Consider the following 12,311-nt stretch of genomic DNA (forward strand, 5'->3'; position numbering starts at 1 on the left):
CACATCTTCAGACCTGGAGGGAGGGTGGCTTGCAGTGTCACAAGTGCACTTACAACTGAAAGGCAGCAACTCAGTGGTGGAGGAACTGCTTTGCATGCATTGTGTCCCAAGTTTAGTTTCCCGCATCTCCAGGTAGGGCTGGTAGAAACTCCTGCTTGAAAACCTAGAGAGCCTCATGAGTTTATGGCTATTTCCTTGGGTTCTTCCTATGGAGTGGTCAGGTCACCTTTATTAGGGCTGGGCTGGCAACTGGGATGGGAAAAACCTGGAGCTGGCCGCTGCCATTTCGAGTACAGTGGTACTTCGGGTTAAGTACTTAATTCGTTCCGGAGGTCCGTAGTTAACCTGAAACTGTTCTTAACCTGAAGCACCACTTTAGCTAATGGGGCCTCCTGCTGCCGCTGCGCCGCCGGAGCACGATTTCTGTTCTCATCCTGAAGCAAAGTTCTTAACCCGAGGTACTATTTCTGGGTTACCGGAGTCTGGAACCTGAAGCATATGTAACCTGAAGAGTATGTAACCCGAGGTACCACTGTACACGGTTTTTTAGGATCTGAATGCTGCCTCAAATTTTGTGTTGCAGTTTCTTTCCCGTCCTTTCCTCCGCCTTTCCTCAGCTGCTTCCCCAAGCCCCATCCAAACTTCGAAGGCGCGGCTTTTTTCTTCCTTACAGCGACGGAACTTCTCGCGCTCACAAGTGCTTTTTCTCCGCTCCCCCCGCGGGCATTGGGCAGGGCTCCGTGACGTCACGGGAGGATAGGAAGAGGCCGGCGTGCCAAGGAAGCCGGAAGCTGGGAAAACTTCAGGTCGCGCGGGGAGGTCGCTTAGGGGAGAACGGCAGGGCGCGCCCTGGATGCAAGGCGGGGGCAGGATACACAGGGAGAGAAAAGGGAGGCGGAGCCTGCAGAGATTCCAACCAATCCTCGTTGGCCAAGGTGGAGCACGTTGGGCTTGGGAGCTGCTCCCCCCCCCCCCGCCCAACAAGAATTCTTTTTTTTGCACCTTGATAGCTGGGAAGTTAGAACGCGAGGAGAAGTCACTGGATGCGCGTCGGTTGCAAACGGGCGGAGGAGACCTAGGTACCCGGGTGGAGGCGAAGCAAGTTGCGGGAAGGGACTGCCTACTGGCGCTTGGTTACAGGTGTCAGGCGGGATCAGGAGGGAAATCGCTGCGCGCCTCTCCCCTTTCGTTCTCCTCTCCCTCGGGTTTGCAAAAGGATTTTTGCTGTCGCCTTGCCCCTCTGCCTCCGCAGCTCGTTTGCAAAAGTCCTCTTTGGAGAACTGGCTTTAATGAGAACTTCCCCTGGAGTTCCCTGCTCTTGCATGCTGCGAGAGAGGTTCCCCACGCCTCTTTTTTCTCTGCCCTCCGGTCTTTGCGAGGGCGGGAGGGGCCATTGCTGCTGCTGCCACCATGAAACGTGGGAGCAAGAAAGTTAGAAGCCCCGAGGCGGAGGAGACCCTCTGCTGCTGCGAGTACCTGGATCGGAAGGGGCAGAGGAGCCACCTGGCGGCGTGTTTCTGCGAGTGCGAGGACCTAGACGAGGGCTGTGAAAGGTACGTCTGAAACTTTCACCCAGCTGGCACTTCTCATAGAATTGTAGAGTTGAAAGGGACTCCCGAGGGTCATCTAGCAGTGCAGAAATCTCCCAACACGTGCCCTCTCCCTCGTCCAATTTGAAACCACGCCGGACCCTGCTTAGCTTTGCCAGTGTGCTAGAAGTTAGCTTGTTGGTGGCTGCCCTGCTCGTGGCTTGAGTGAGATCTTTCCATTGTGGCCATTGGGGTGGCCTTTAGCTGCTCCCTCTTCCTGTCTTCAAAGTTCTGGCATAAAAAGGCTTGTATTCAGGGTGTGCTTTCAGAGCTCTGTCCCTATTAAGAGTATTTCATCTGCTCCACATGTGGTGATTCTGGTAATCACTGGATTTCTGTCTGATCAGATGGCCACCTTTGTTGCTTGAGGTACCTTACAAAATTAATAATAATAAAAAAAATACCAGAGCTACTATGCCTTTAACAGCCCCATGAGGCACAAATTCTGAAGAATTGTTTCTTTTCCGTAGAGATGGAAAACCTTACCTGTTAAGTGCATCACATGCAATTCCTAAAGTCCTTCTAGAAAAAAATGGTGTAACCATGGGGATTTGGAAAAAGTTTTTGAAATGGGCAAATGTCTACACTGGGCAGTAGTTTCCAAAAGTAGGAAGGAAAAAAACCAAACCCTTGCTATGATAATGTTGGAGAGTAAGGGTTGCTTCTTAATGTTATTTTTTTTCTGGTGTGGCTTCCCTTCAAGGACACATATGCAAAGCTTTTCAAGTGTTCCCTATGTTATACTTGGTCAAGGTTACCCAGTTGGAAGTTGACCAGCCGTACTTGCATAATTTGGGCAACTTCCCTTCAAGACAAACACATATGATTTCTTGCTTGGAAAGAGAACATTTGAAGTGGCCTTAGGCAGGCATGGGGGAACCCGCGATTCTCTAGATGGTCTTGGACTTTTATTCCCTGACCACTTCTGTCTGGAGCTTATGGAAGTTATGTGGAGGAGTTCCAGCCATTTTCTCCCACAATGATCTTGCTTTAACTAAACAAAACCCAACACACTTCTCTGAGCCGTAAATGTCTTCCATCTTCCCTATTCAGTGTACTGAAAGTGGTGGGTGAACTCATGAGCTCGTGAATCCTTGTCATTCTATATCAGGGATGGGGAGGCTGCAGCCATTGGACTACAACTCCCATCATCCTTGGTGATAGGCCATGCTGCTTGGGGCTGATGGGAGTTTTCATCCCCACAACGTCTGAAGGGCCATGGTGATTCCCACTCCTATTCTACAGAGAGATTCTTTGCCAGGTAAACTGACAGACCAGACAAGAACAGAACTTGAGAAAGTTGAGGGCTAGTTCACAGAACTGGATTTACTGACAATGTGATACACTCATCATTTTCAGATGAGCATTAAGACGATATGATGAGATGTGGCCCCACATAATACTATTCAAATTTCTGGGTAGAAACTGAAGGATTAGGGCCATTTCACACATCCTTTTTACACTTGTCTGTATGCATAATAAAACAATCACATGTATAAGGGGAATATAAACATGTGCTCATCCACAAGGAGCTGACAATTGTCCGAAGCAGCCCCAAACAGCTGGACCTTGGTGAGATCTGAGAGAGTGACAGAAGCCAACACAAATGTATTTCTTGGTCTCTTCAGTCTTACATGAGCAGACCTCTGTGCTTTTCCCTAACAGGTGGCTGACTTGCAGATCTTTGCCCCCGGGAACTCTAGAGAGAATTGCAGACACCGTCACAGACCGCTTTCGCCTCCCGTGGCTTAGGGGGGCTGTAAAGGTCGATATCAGCCTCCTCCCGCCAATCATCCTGTTGCCTGTCTTCCTTCACATAGCAGCTTTGCACCTCCTCTTGGCTCTTGTCATCCTGATATCACTTCCTGTACTGGTGCTGTGGTATTACTACCTCACACACAGGAAGAAGGGCCAGACTCTCTTCTTCTTGAGTCTAGGGCTCTTCTCTTTAGGCTACATGTACTACGTGTTCCTCCAAGAGGTGGTACCCCGGGGCCATGTGAGCACCAGCCAGGTGATCCTTCTCACCTGCGGCTTAATCCTCATGCTGGTGGCCCTGTCTCAAGCCAAGAGAGACCCTGGCTACCTTCCCTGCCAAACGAGCAGTGACAAAGCACTTTGCCAAGGTGGCAACGTCAACAATAACAACATCTCAAACAGGAATGACCTGGAGAGCTCCAAGGGGCTTTACAGAGCAGCTGTGCCTGACATGAACAGTTCCCCTGAGGGCTATGCCAATGTGTTGGAAGCAGGGACAGGTGGGATCATGGAGGACTGGTGCACCAAGTGTCACTTGGTTAGGCCAGCCCGAGCTGGGCACTGCTGGATATGTGGCAGGTGTGTGAAGAGACTGGATCATCACTGTGTCTGGTATGTTCCTTGGAGTTTCAAGTTGGCTTTGACATTTGTTTTCTGATATCTTTGTTACCAATGAGTCATGGATCTCCTCTTGCCCCAAAAGGCCTTTCTGCTTTGTTTGGGCTCTTGTCAGTATGTTTAATTGATTTGCTGCATAGTGAGTTTTGTGGCATGAATTGCGTTCCCTGTCTAATACTTGCTCTTTCCTGCATTCAGTATCCTTTCTGTTCTGTTCTATAACCAGGCAAGCTGAGGGAATGCCAAATCTCTCCAGGGGAACTTCATGATCTGTTATGCCATCCATCAACAGTTGTAAATGTTGTGATACATTAATGGTTTCATTTAGGGGGGTGTACTTTGTGTAATGACAATGGGGGAATCATTCTGTAGTCAAGAGCAAACTTGCACACTTCACATTGGGCCAGTTTTTAAAACAATCTATACTGCTCCCGGTATTTGAGCAATCAAAATATTGGGATGTTTTTTCCTCTAGATGTCTGGGCCAAAGGGAATGGGGGAAGAGTGGGTCAGGCCATTTAGAGATAGGTGGAAGAAAATGCAGTGAATAGTAGTCACAGAGCTCTGCACGGTATTGAACCACTGGAAGTCACAGAATTATAGACTTGTTGAGTTGGAAGCCCCCCCCCCCCAATCATCATCTAGTCCAACTTCCTGCAATGCAGGAATCTCAAGTAAAGTCTGCCCAGCTCTCTTCTCTTCTTCTTAAGTGGTGCATATTGTTGTATATTGGCTCTATTTACATAAGCTAGTTTGAAAACCTAGTTTATATGAATCTTTTCTGTTAGCCTGGTTTAGACATAATGCCCAGTCATGGTTTGGTTCCTAGCAAATGAGCCTTCAATGAGTCTCTAGCTGTTGTTCTCCCCCTGCCCCCCAATGTACCTCTGGCTCCTTTTGCGGATTGAGGCAAACCAACAATTGCCATTTTGTCCAAACCTGCAAATTGTGTTCGTGCTGCAAACCATAGTTAACTACTCCTCAGCTGGACATCAGAATACTTAATGGACACCAGAATCTGGCACCTTGTTTATCTTGCACACTTTTTTGTAAAAAAAAGTTTTTCTTTTATCTCTTGGAGGATTAACAGCTGTGTTGGGGAACAGAACCACCAAGCCTTTATCCTTGCACTCTCCCTTTTTCTGCTCACATCAGTGTATGGGATTTCTCTGACTCTGGACACCATCTGTAGGGGGAAGGCTACCATCAAGGCACTCTTCTACTGTCCTGGTGTCTATGGAGACTACAGGTGAGAAAAATACTCTGCAATGGGATAAGAAACTACTGATATGACCCTCTGTCGGAGGGGCAGTCCTTTGGTCTGCCTGGCTTCTGCTATCTTGGCCCAAGGTGCATGCTGGGATGTTTGCTAATGTCAAAACTTTGACCTTGGGAAGCTTTGTGCTGCTTTCATAGATTGGCATTCTGAGGCGCACTATTTTGTGCTTGTGCGACTTGCCCAAGTGACCATATGAGACTCTTGTGGTTGAAACAAATATAAAGTCCCGTGTTCCTTTTTGGGTTGTTTTATTTTTGTTCTTTTGCATGGTCAGGTTACACTTTTAACGACAAAAAGCATAATTGCTTTCTGGGATGATGCATTCTGAACATTGTAGTGTTGTCCTCCTCCTCTTTGCATGTACAAATCCTAATGATTTCGAAATGCCTGCTATCTCATTTCAGGTGCACCATATAATTTTTTTCCTGTCTCTGACAACCATTGTTGTTATCTTCTTTCCTCCCTTCTCAGTATGTCTCTCGTTCCAGCTCTAGTGATATGGACTGTGCCTCCATATTGGCTTGCATGCCTTGCAGTCTGTTTGTATGCAGCTATTGCTTCCTCTCAGTCCAGCCTTGCTCCGCTGAAAGTTCATTCTGTTCTAGACACTTGATTGATTGATTGATTGATTGATTGATTGCATTTATATACCAATTTTTTCTCCCAGGGAGAGACAATGACTGGCCAAAGGTCACTCAGGGGATTCAAACCCTGGTTTCCCAGGCCATAGGCCAACATTCTAACCATTATACCATACTGACTCTCAATGACTTGTGATAAATGTATGAGGGAAATGTATTTCAATCATCTTCTTCGCATCCCATTCTGTCTTTAACATCTGTAGGGAATCTTTATAATAATAATTTTATTATTTATATGCCTCCCACCTGTCTGGGTTGCCCCAGCCACTCTGAGCAACTCCAAAACAATACTAAAAATGCAATAAAACATAAAAAGTCCCTATACAGGCCTGTGGGTTTAAACCACACCTTAAATCATGGTCACCTGTCCCAGCACCTAAAATATGACACTGTTTGTGGAGCAGGCAAACTTACAGGGTCAAACTGATTAGGAAGAATGGGGAGTAAGTGCACTTTCAATTTTTACTTACTACCTGTGCCCAGTTCCACACACCTCGATCAAGTTCCATACTTACACAATTGGATGAAATTAAATGCTCTCTGGTACAAATTACACCTGTGGATTTACTTGCTGTTTGGAATTACCGGGCTACAACTTGTGCTGTTTCATTGAGTGCAATCAAGTTTAGAATTTTCACAAGCCTTCCCATTTGAAATTAAGGGGAAGCAACTGAAGAACACCTAAGCACAGGCTGTTTGTTGCCCACACATATCTAAAATGGTGAATTTGGTTCTTCCCTCAACTAGTAGTGCTTTTACCATGGTAAAAATATAGCTATATAGATTTTGTGGGCAAGGAGCTTTAATATTGTGGTTGTGTAAAGGAAGAACTGTGGCCTTTGCAGAAGGGGTAGAGATGTTGTGGTACACAGTTCCCATCAGTGATTATGCTAGCAGGGGCTGATGGGCATTATGGTCCTCAACATCAGATAGCATGCCCAGGGTGTGGGAGATCAGTCTGTAACCTGTAAAGAGACCATCTGTAACCACCTGAGTGCAACCACATTGCTATGGGCATTTTTGCAGAGCAGAAGTATAGGGCAGAGAACTGGTTGTTGAGCTTAGCAATAATCAAATCCCAATGCTTATTACCTTGTAGTAAGGCATAGATCAGGCATAGGCAAACTCGGCCCTCCAGATGTTTTGGGACTACAACCCCCATCATCCCTAGCTAACAGGACCAGTGGTCAGGGATGATGGATGATGTAATCCCAAAACATTTGGAGGGCTGAGTTTGCCTATGTCTGGCATAGATGATGGACTGTTTGAAAAATAATTTTTGCAATGAAATGAGGCACTTAAGTGGGGAAATGAGATTGCAATTTGCTGTGATGCAGAATTTGAGATGGGAAGACACCAAAGGTTACTACTATTTACTCTCAAAATAGCATGTCAGTCTCCCCTTTTCTCTGTAGCCCTACAGCAATGCAGTTGTGTCCCTATTTAAAACAGGTTCCTTGCTTTCTGTTTCCACCCCCTTCTAGTTCTGCCCTTTCGTTCACCTGTGTGTGGTACTGTACCATTGTAACTTCCGGCATGGGCTACATCCTTCTCATCCAGCTCTTGAACATCAGCTACAACGTGACGGAGAGGGAAGCTCGAATTGCTTTGAAGGAGAACACTGGGCGGAGGCTGTTATGGGGCATGGTGGTTGACACAGGCCAATACCATCGGGGCATTCTGCACAATTGGATCCAGTTCTTGACCGTGCACTCATCCGATCTGCAGCGCTCCACTGAAGACATTGTATGAAAGCAGCTTCCTATCAATCACATTTAGTTAACTGATCATCCACACCTGAAGTCATTAAGGGGACAGGTAGTTCTCATCTCTTAAGCCATATTTTAAGAGCAACATTTTCTCAGAAACACGCGATATTCCAAATGCTGGGCGCGAATGACCTGGTTCATGGGGGTGCCTATGTATGTTAGCCTCTTAAGTGCTCACCTGCTTAGCCACAGCCGGCTACCAGTTTTGGATTAGCATCTCAGTCTACAGCTCTATGCACTTGTGCCAATGGACTGTGTACATAGCTGTTTACAAGGATTATACACATTAACTGTCAGGAACATTCCTGACATTAACCTGGCAAAGAGGTCACTGCTGTTGGGTTGCGGTGCTGAAGAGGTAGTGTATTATTTTAATTCTAGAGGTTTGGGAAACTTCATGTGCTTGTGCAGACTAATCTTAATGTACCACAAGGAAGTTCATCTGGGCATGAGCTTTTATTTTGTGCTTGTCAGTGGTGATGATGGCCATGGGTAGCATCAAAAAGGGGGCTGCTCTGCACTTCCACCCTCATGCAGAAAAAGAGCAAAATAGCAACAACCTCCCAAAACCAACAAATGATGTTACTTTTCCACATATATACACCCCAACTCTTTGCTTCAGTGGTTCTACTAAGAACCACTTAGAGAGTGAGACGTTTTCTTTGGAGCTGTGATTTGTGAGACGGGTGGATAGCAGGGATGGTTTTGTATATGGTGTTCTCAAAACACCCCAGATAAAGTATTTGTATTTAATTAATGTCTATTCTCTCCCCATCCCCCATGTCCATTCAGAAAGGTTAAAAATGAAATCTGTAATTCAGGGGTCAGCAAACTTTTTCAGCAGGAGGCCGGTCCACTGTCCCTCAGACTTTGTGGGGGGCCGGGACGAATTCCTATGCCCCACGAATAACCCAGAGATTCATTTTAAATAAAAGCACACATTCTCCTCATGTAAGAACACCAGGCAGGCCCCACAAATAACCCAGAGATGCATTTTAAATAAAAGGATGCATTCTACTCCTGTAAAAACACAATGGATATAGAGGCAAACTAAGGCCTCCGGGCCTTAGTTTGCCTAAACATGCTGTAATTGCTGAAAATAAACTCTTAAATCACTTGGATCCAAAAAAATTAAAAGCACAAAAACAATTGGCATTAGAAAGTACTTAATAATGAAAGAGAATTGAGGGAACCTACCGCTGCTTTGTATCACGTATGATCAACTATTTTAATTGTTTATTTAGGATCCTTGTCTCAGTAGTGTTTCCATAAAAAGTCATTTGCTCAATCAGATGATTAGAAAGATTTAAGTTCCATTTAGAAAGGATCACTGTGCAATAATGGGGCTGTAGGGCAGGTGGCCTCATTGAACTGAGATAATTGGTAGCCATGGATGTAGAAAATGATTTATTCTGCTTTTACATCTACTGCTTTCTGTACCTGGGTGTTGCAGTCTAAAGCATCTGGAGGGTACCAGCTTAAGGAAGGCTTGCTTGCTGCTGAAATAAGATATTGCAGTTCCACTCATATAATGTTATATGGTACCAAGAGATAAAAGGCAACAGAACTGTTCTTCCAAACAAGGTGATACAGACTCAAGGTGAGACATGACGTTTCCATGCATAATGGTAGCATTCAACTTGGAATTGGAGTGAAGTGGGAATTAGAACTCTCTAGTTTCTTAGTTCTTCACATTGGTTCACTTCTGGTCAGTAAATGTACATGCTCCTCAGACAGTTTGAAATAGTTACATCTTTGGCTGAAAAAACAGTGTGTGCTATATAGCTGGAGACACTGGCTGAGTTTGGACCTTGTACTAAACCATAGTTTAGCATGGCTTCCGTCCAGTGGTGTTGAGCTTCAGGTTTGCACTCTGCTGCCCCCTGCAGGTGGAAGGAGTTCAGAAGCTTTGCTTAAAAACTAGCTTCTTCCCTTCAAGCTGACAAAGTGGTTAATATTAACCAGTTTATTTGAACAAGCCAACTTGACAACAGAACAAGCACACAAGCGTTTAAGTGAAACAGGAGTTGTGTTTTGCCTTCTGTTTTTAGGGCATTAGTGCAATGCAGCAGATCATCAGTGTGTTCCCGCCCACCAGGAAGTAAAATATTTGCAGAAAGAGACTTCAAATGCACTCTATATAAAGGTTTTTCTCCCTGCTGGTGGTCTGTAGGAAGTGTGCAGCAGGAATAAATTAAGGGTGGGGAAATGAATAAAAGTCTGGCTGGATCATTATGGTAATCCACACTGATGGTGGTGTATTATGCTGTTAAGACCTAAGATTGAGACATGGGCTGTATCCCAGATAGCAAAAGGTAAAGAGCCTAGCTTTACTAGCCAAAGGGTAGCCAATGTGGTACCCTGAAGATGTTGCTGGCCAACATCCCTCATCACCCTTGAGACCCTGGCCATGCTGGCTGGAGGTGTGCTTTGCAAGGACTAGTTTCTTGCTAAGCCAACAGTTGATTATACGTCTAGCATTCTTCAGGGAAGTTGAAAGGATTACCTCATTGATGTACTGGAAAAATAAAGCACATTTATATGAAGGAAATGTTGCCATGGAATCTGGCAGTAAATGGACTCGTGCAGATTTTTAGAGGTTTCTTAAATACTCATGCACATTGCAGCACATAAGTGGGAGGTAATGCCTACCCATTTTAAACTGAAGATTTCAGGGAGTCATAGAGTTGGAAGGGACCCTGAGTATAATCTAGTCCAACCCCCCTGCAGTGCAGGAATATGCAGCTGTCCCATATGGGGATCAAATGTGCAACCCTGGCGTTATCAGCACCATGCTCTAAGCAACCGAGTTATTTTTCTTCCCGTGTGGCTATAGTTTCAAGCTAATCTTCCGGACAGAAATAGCTTCTTTCATAAGTATACAGAAAGGTTGAAGACACACTATTTACTCTGGAGGAGGTGCAAAAGGTATGTACTATATTGGCCTGAATATAAGCCTCACTTTCCCCCCAAATTCTGACCGTGAGAAGTTAAAGTGCGGCTTAAATTCGCGACCTTACAAAAATTGGCTTTTACGATATCGCTGCTGAAACAGACGTACGGTAAAACGGAATGGGTGTGAGTGCGGAATTTGAAGGGAACGGCTTATATTCAGGTATTTTTTTCCTTTTTTCTTCTCCCTCCCCCATTAATTTTAAAGGTGCAGCTTATTCGGGTGCGGCTTATATTCGGGCCAATACAGTAATAACACTTGGTTGGGCTATATCTAGTATGGTGCACAAGCTTCCCTTTCACCTGCTTAATCTTTCTCATCCTTTCTGTGCCTCACTGGAGGGTTAAGGGGGCTCATGTGAACAGAATTCCTTTTAAAAGCTCTTCTGTATTGCACAATTAGACACCAGTGAATTCTTAAGGACTCGATTTCCTGTGTTGCTGTCACAGTGGTGTCAAAGTCAAACCCATGCAATATGAAAATGCTGCTGTGAGCCGTGTTAGGAATAAACCTGATGCATTTATACTTTTCAGAATACTTTTTTTTTTTGTAAAGGTGTCAAGTGACTGGAGCAAGACATCTAGATATTTCCTTCATCTCTTTAAAATGGCTAAGTAAAAATTGATTCTTCCCAACAGGCCAATGATATTTCAGCCTCTCCTTGATTTTAAAGGTGCTTTTTTCTTTCAAAGTAGATTGCTTTCAAGTGTCTTAAAATAATTTGCTACGAGAGCGTTTTCTCTAGAGCAAGTAATAACTGCCTACTGTCCAGTGTCTTAATCATGTGTTATGTGACTTTTAATCTTGATCTTGAATGTATTTAGCCTCTGCAGGGCAGGATGGTGCAATTACAAATGTTTTTCTATCATATTTTAAGTGACATTTCTCTTCCTGGAAGCCTTTATTCCTCTGCCAAGCTCTACTGTATAGGACTTGAATTCTATTTAAAAACCTTGCTGCAGCTCATGTTTTATCAGTTTGATGGCAGTGTGGAGAATATCTGAATTGCTTTTCTCTTAATTTTCCTCCAACCCCAGGTATTTGGGAAATTGTGAGATTTTTTATTATGTGCCCTGCATTTGAGATCAGTTGTTACCACAGTTAAATAAAATTTTATTTTAAAAATAAGTGTTGAGTGATTGTACCCAGAGTTATAAAAAAATACTAATCTCTGGAAAAACAAAATACCATCAAATTTATTACGTGCCCTTCACTAGCTGGCCCCCTGGCAGGTTACAATGATTTAAAATTCAGAATTAAAAACAGTTAATACAAATAATCACAGGAAATGGGTGGGTCCTGAACAATATACAGTACATCTCAGGTGTCAGAGGCAAAGAGGTGCATCTTTAGTCCAAGACTGTAGTAAACCAAAACTGTTATGTACTTTAAACTTTCTGAATGGCTTGAAGGACCGTCTGAATCAACTGAAGATAGCTAAGCTGGTAATAAAGCAAAATCAAACGGATGTGTATCTTCTTCAGTCTGCTTACTTACAAATTTTGGAGAGTGGGAGAGAACATTAACAGATTCCTTTGGGTTACTCTTGTAGAAATTAAGGTAACAAACCCAAGATTGAGCAGATTTCTTTTGCTTTTTATTCTTTTAACCACCTCTACAGTCACAATTTGTGTGCAAAAAAGGGAGGGGTGCTAATACGCATTAGTTGTTGAGAACAAACTGGCTAGTTTGTAATTATTCTGA

General features: G+C 44.3%; 1 protein-coding gene across 2 annotated transcripts; it reads left to right on the top strand.

Annotated features, from left to right (window-relative positions):
- The first annotated feature begins 549 nt into the window (after positions 1 to 549).
- Positions 550 to 11,732, top strand: ZDHHC23 (zDHHC palmitoyltransferase 23). Of its 2 annotated transcripts, none has more exons than XM_083500421.1 (4): positions 550 to 1,553; positions 3,255 to 3,959; positions 5,047 to 5,214; positions 7,370 to 11,732. In XM_083500421.1, exons 1-4 carry the CDS (start codon positions 1,411 to 1,413, stop codon positions 7,635 to 7,637), a joined length of 1,284 nt encoding a protein of 427 aa, XP_083356547.1. In that variant the 5' UTR covers positions 550 to 1,410; the 3' UTR covers positions 7,638 to 11,732. The 2 variants fall into 2 exon arrangements, with proteins under 2 accessions (XP_083356547.1, XP_083356548.1); XM_083500422.1 differs by having other exon boundaries at positions 1,428 to 1,553; positions 2,701 to 3,959.
- The last annotated feature ends 579 nt before the right edge of the window (positions 11,733 to 12,311 follow it).

This window comes from Podarcis liolepis (genome assembly GCF_965112155.1).
Source record: "Podarcis liolepis genome assembly, chromosome: 4".
NCBI classification, from domain to species: Eukaryota; Metazoa; Chordata; class Lepidosauria; order Squamata; family Lacertidae; genus Podarcis; species Podarcis liolepis.

What these genes read in the sequence shown, in the direction of transcription:
- ZDHHC23 (XM_083500421.1), top strand. Translation starts at nt 1,411, where the DNA reads ATGAAACGTGGGAGCAAGAAAGTTAGAAGCCCCGAGGCGGAGGAGACC. An exon ending in CTAGACGAGGGCTGTGAAAG is followed by an intron (nt 1,554 to 3,254) that starts GTACGTCTGAAA and finishes TTTCCCTAACAG; the next exon opens with GTGGCTGACTTGCAGATCTT. An exon ending in CTGGATCATCACTGTGTCTG is followed by an intron (nt 3,960 to 5,046) that starts GTATGTTCCTTG and finishes TATCTCTTGGAG; the next exon opens with GATTAACAGCTGTGTTGGGG.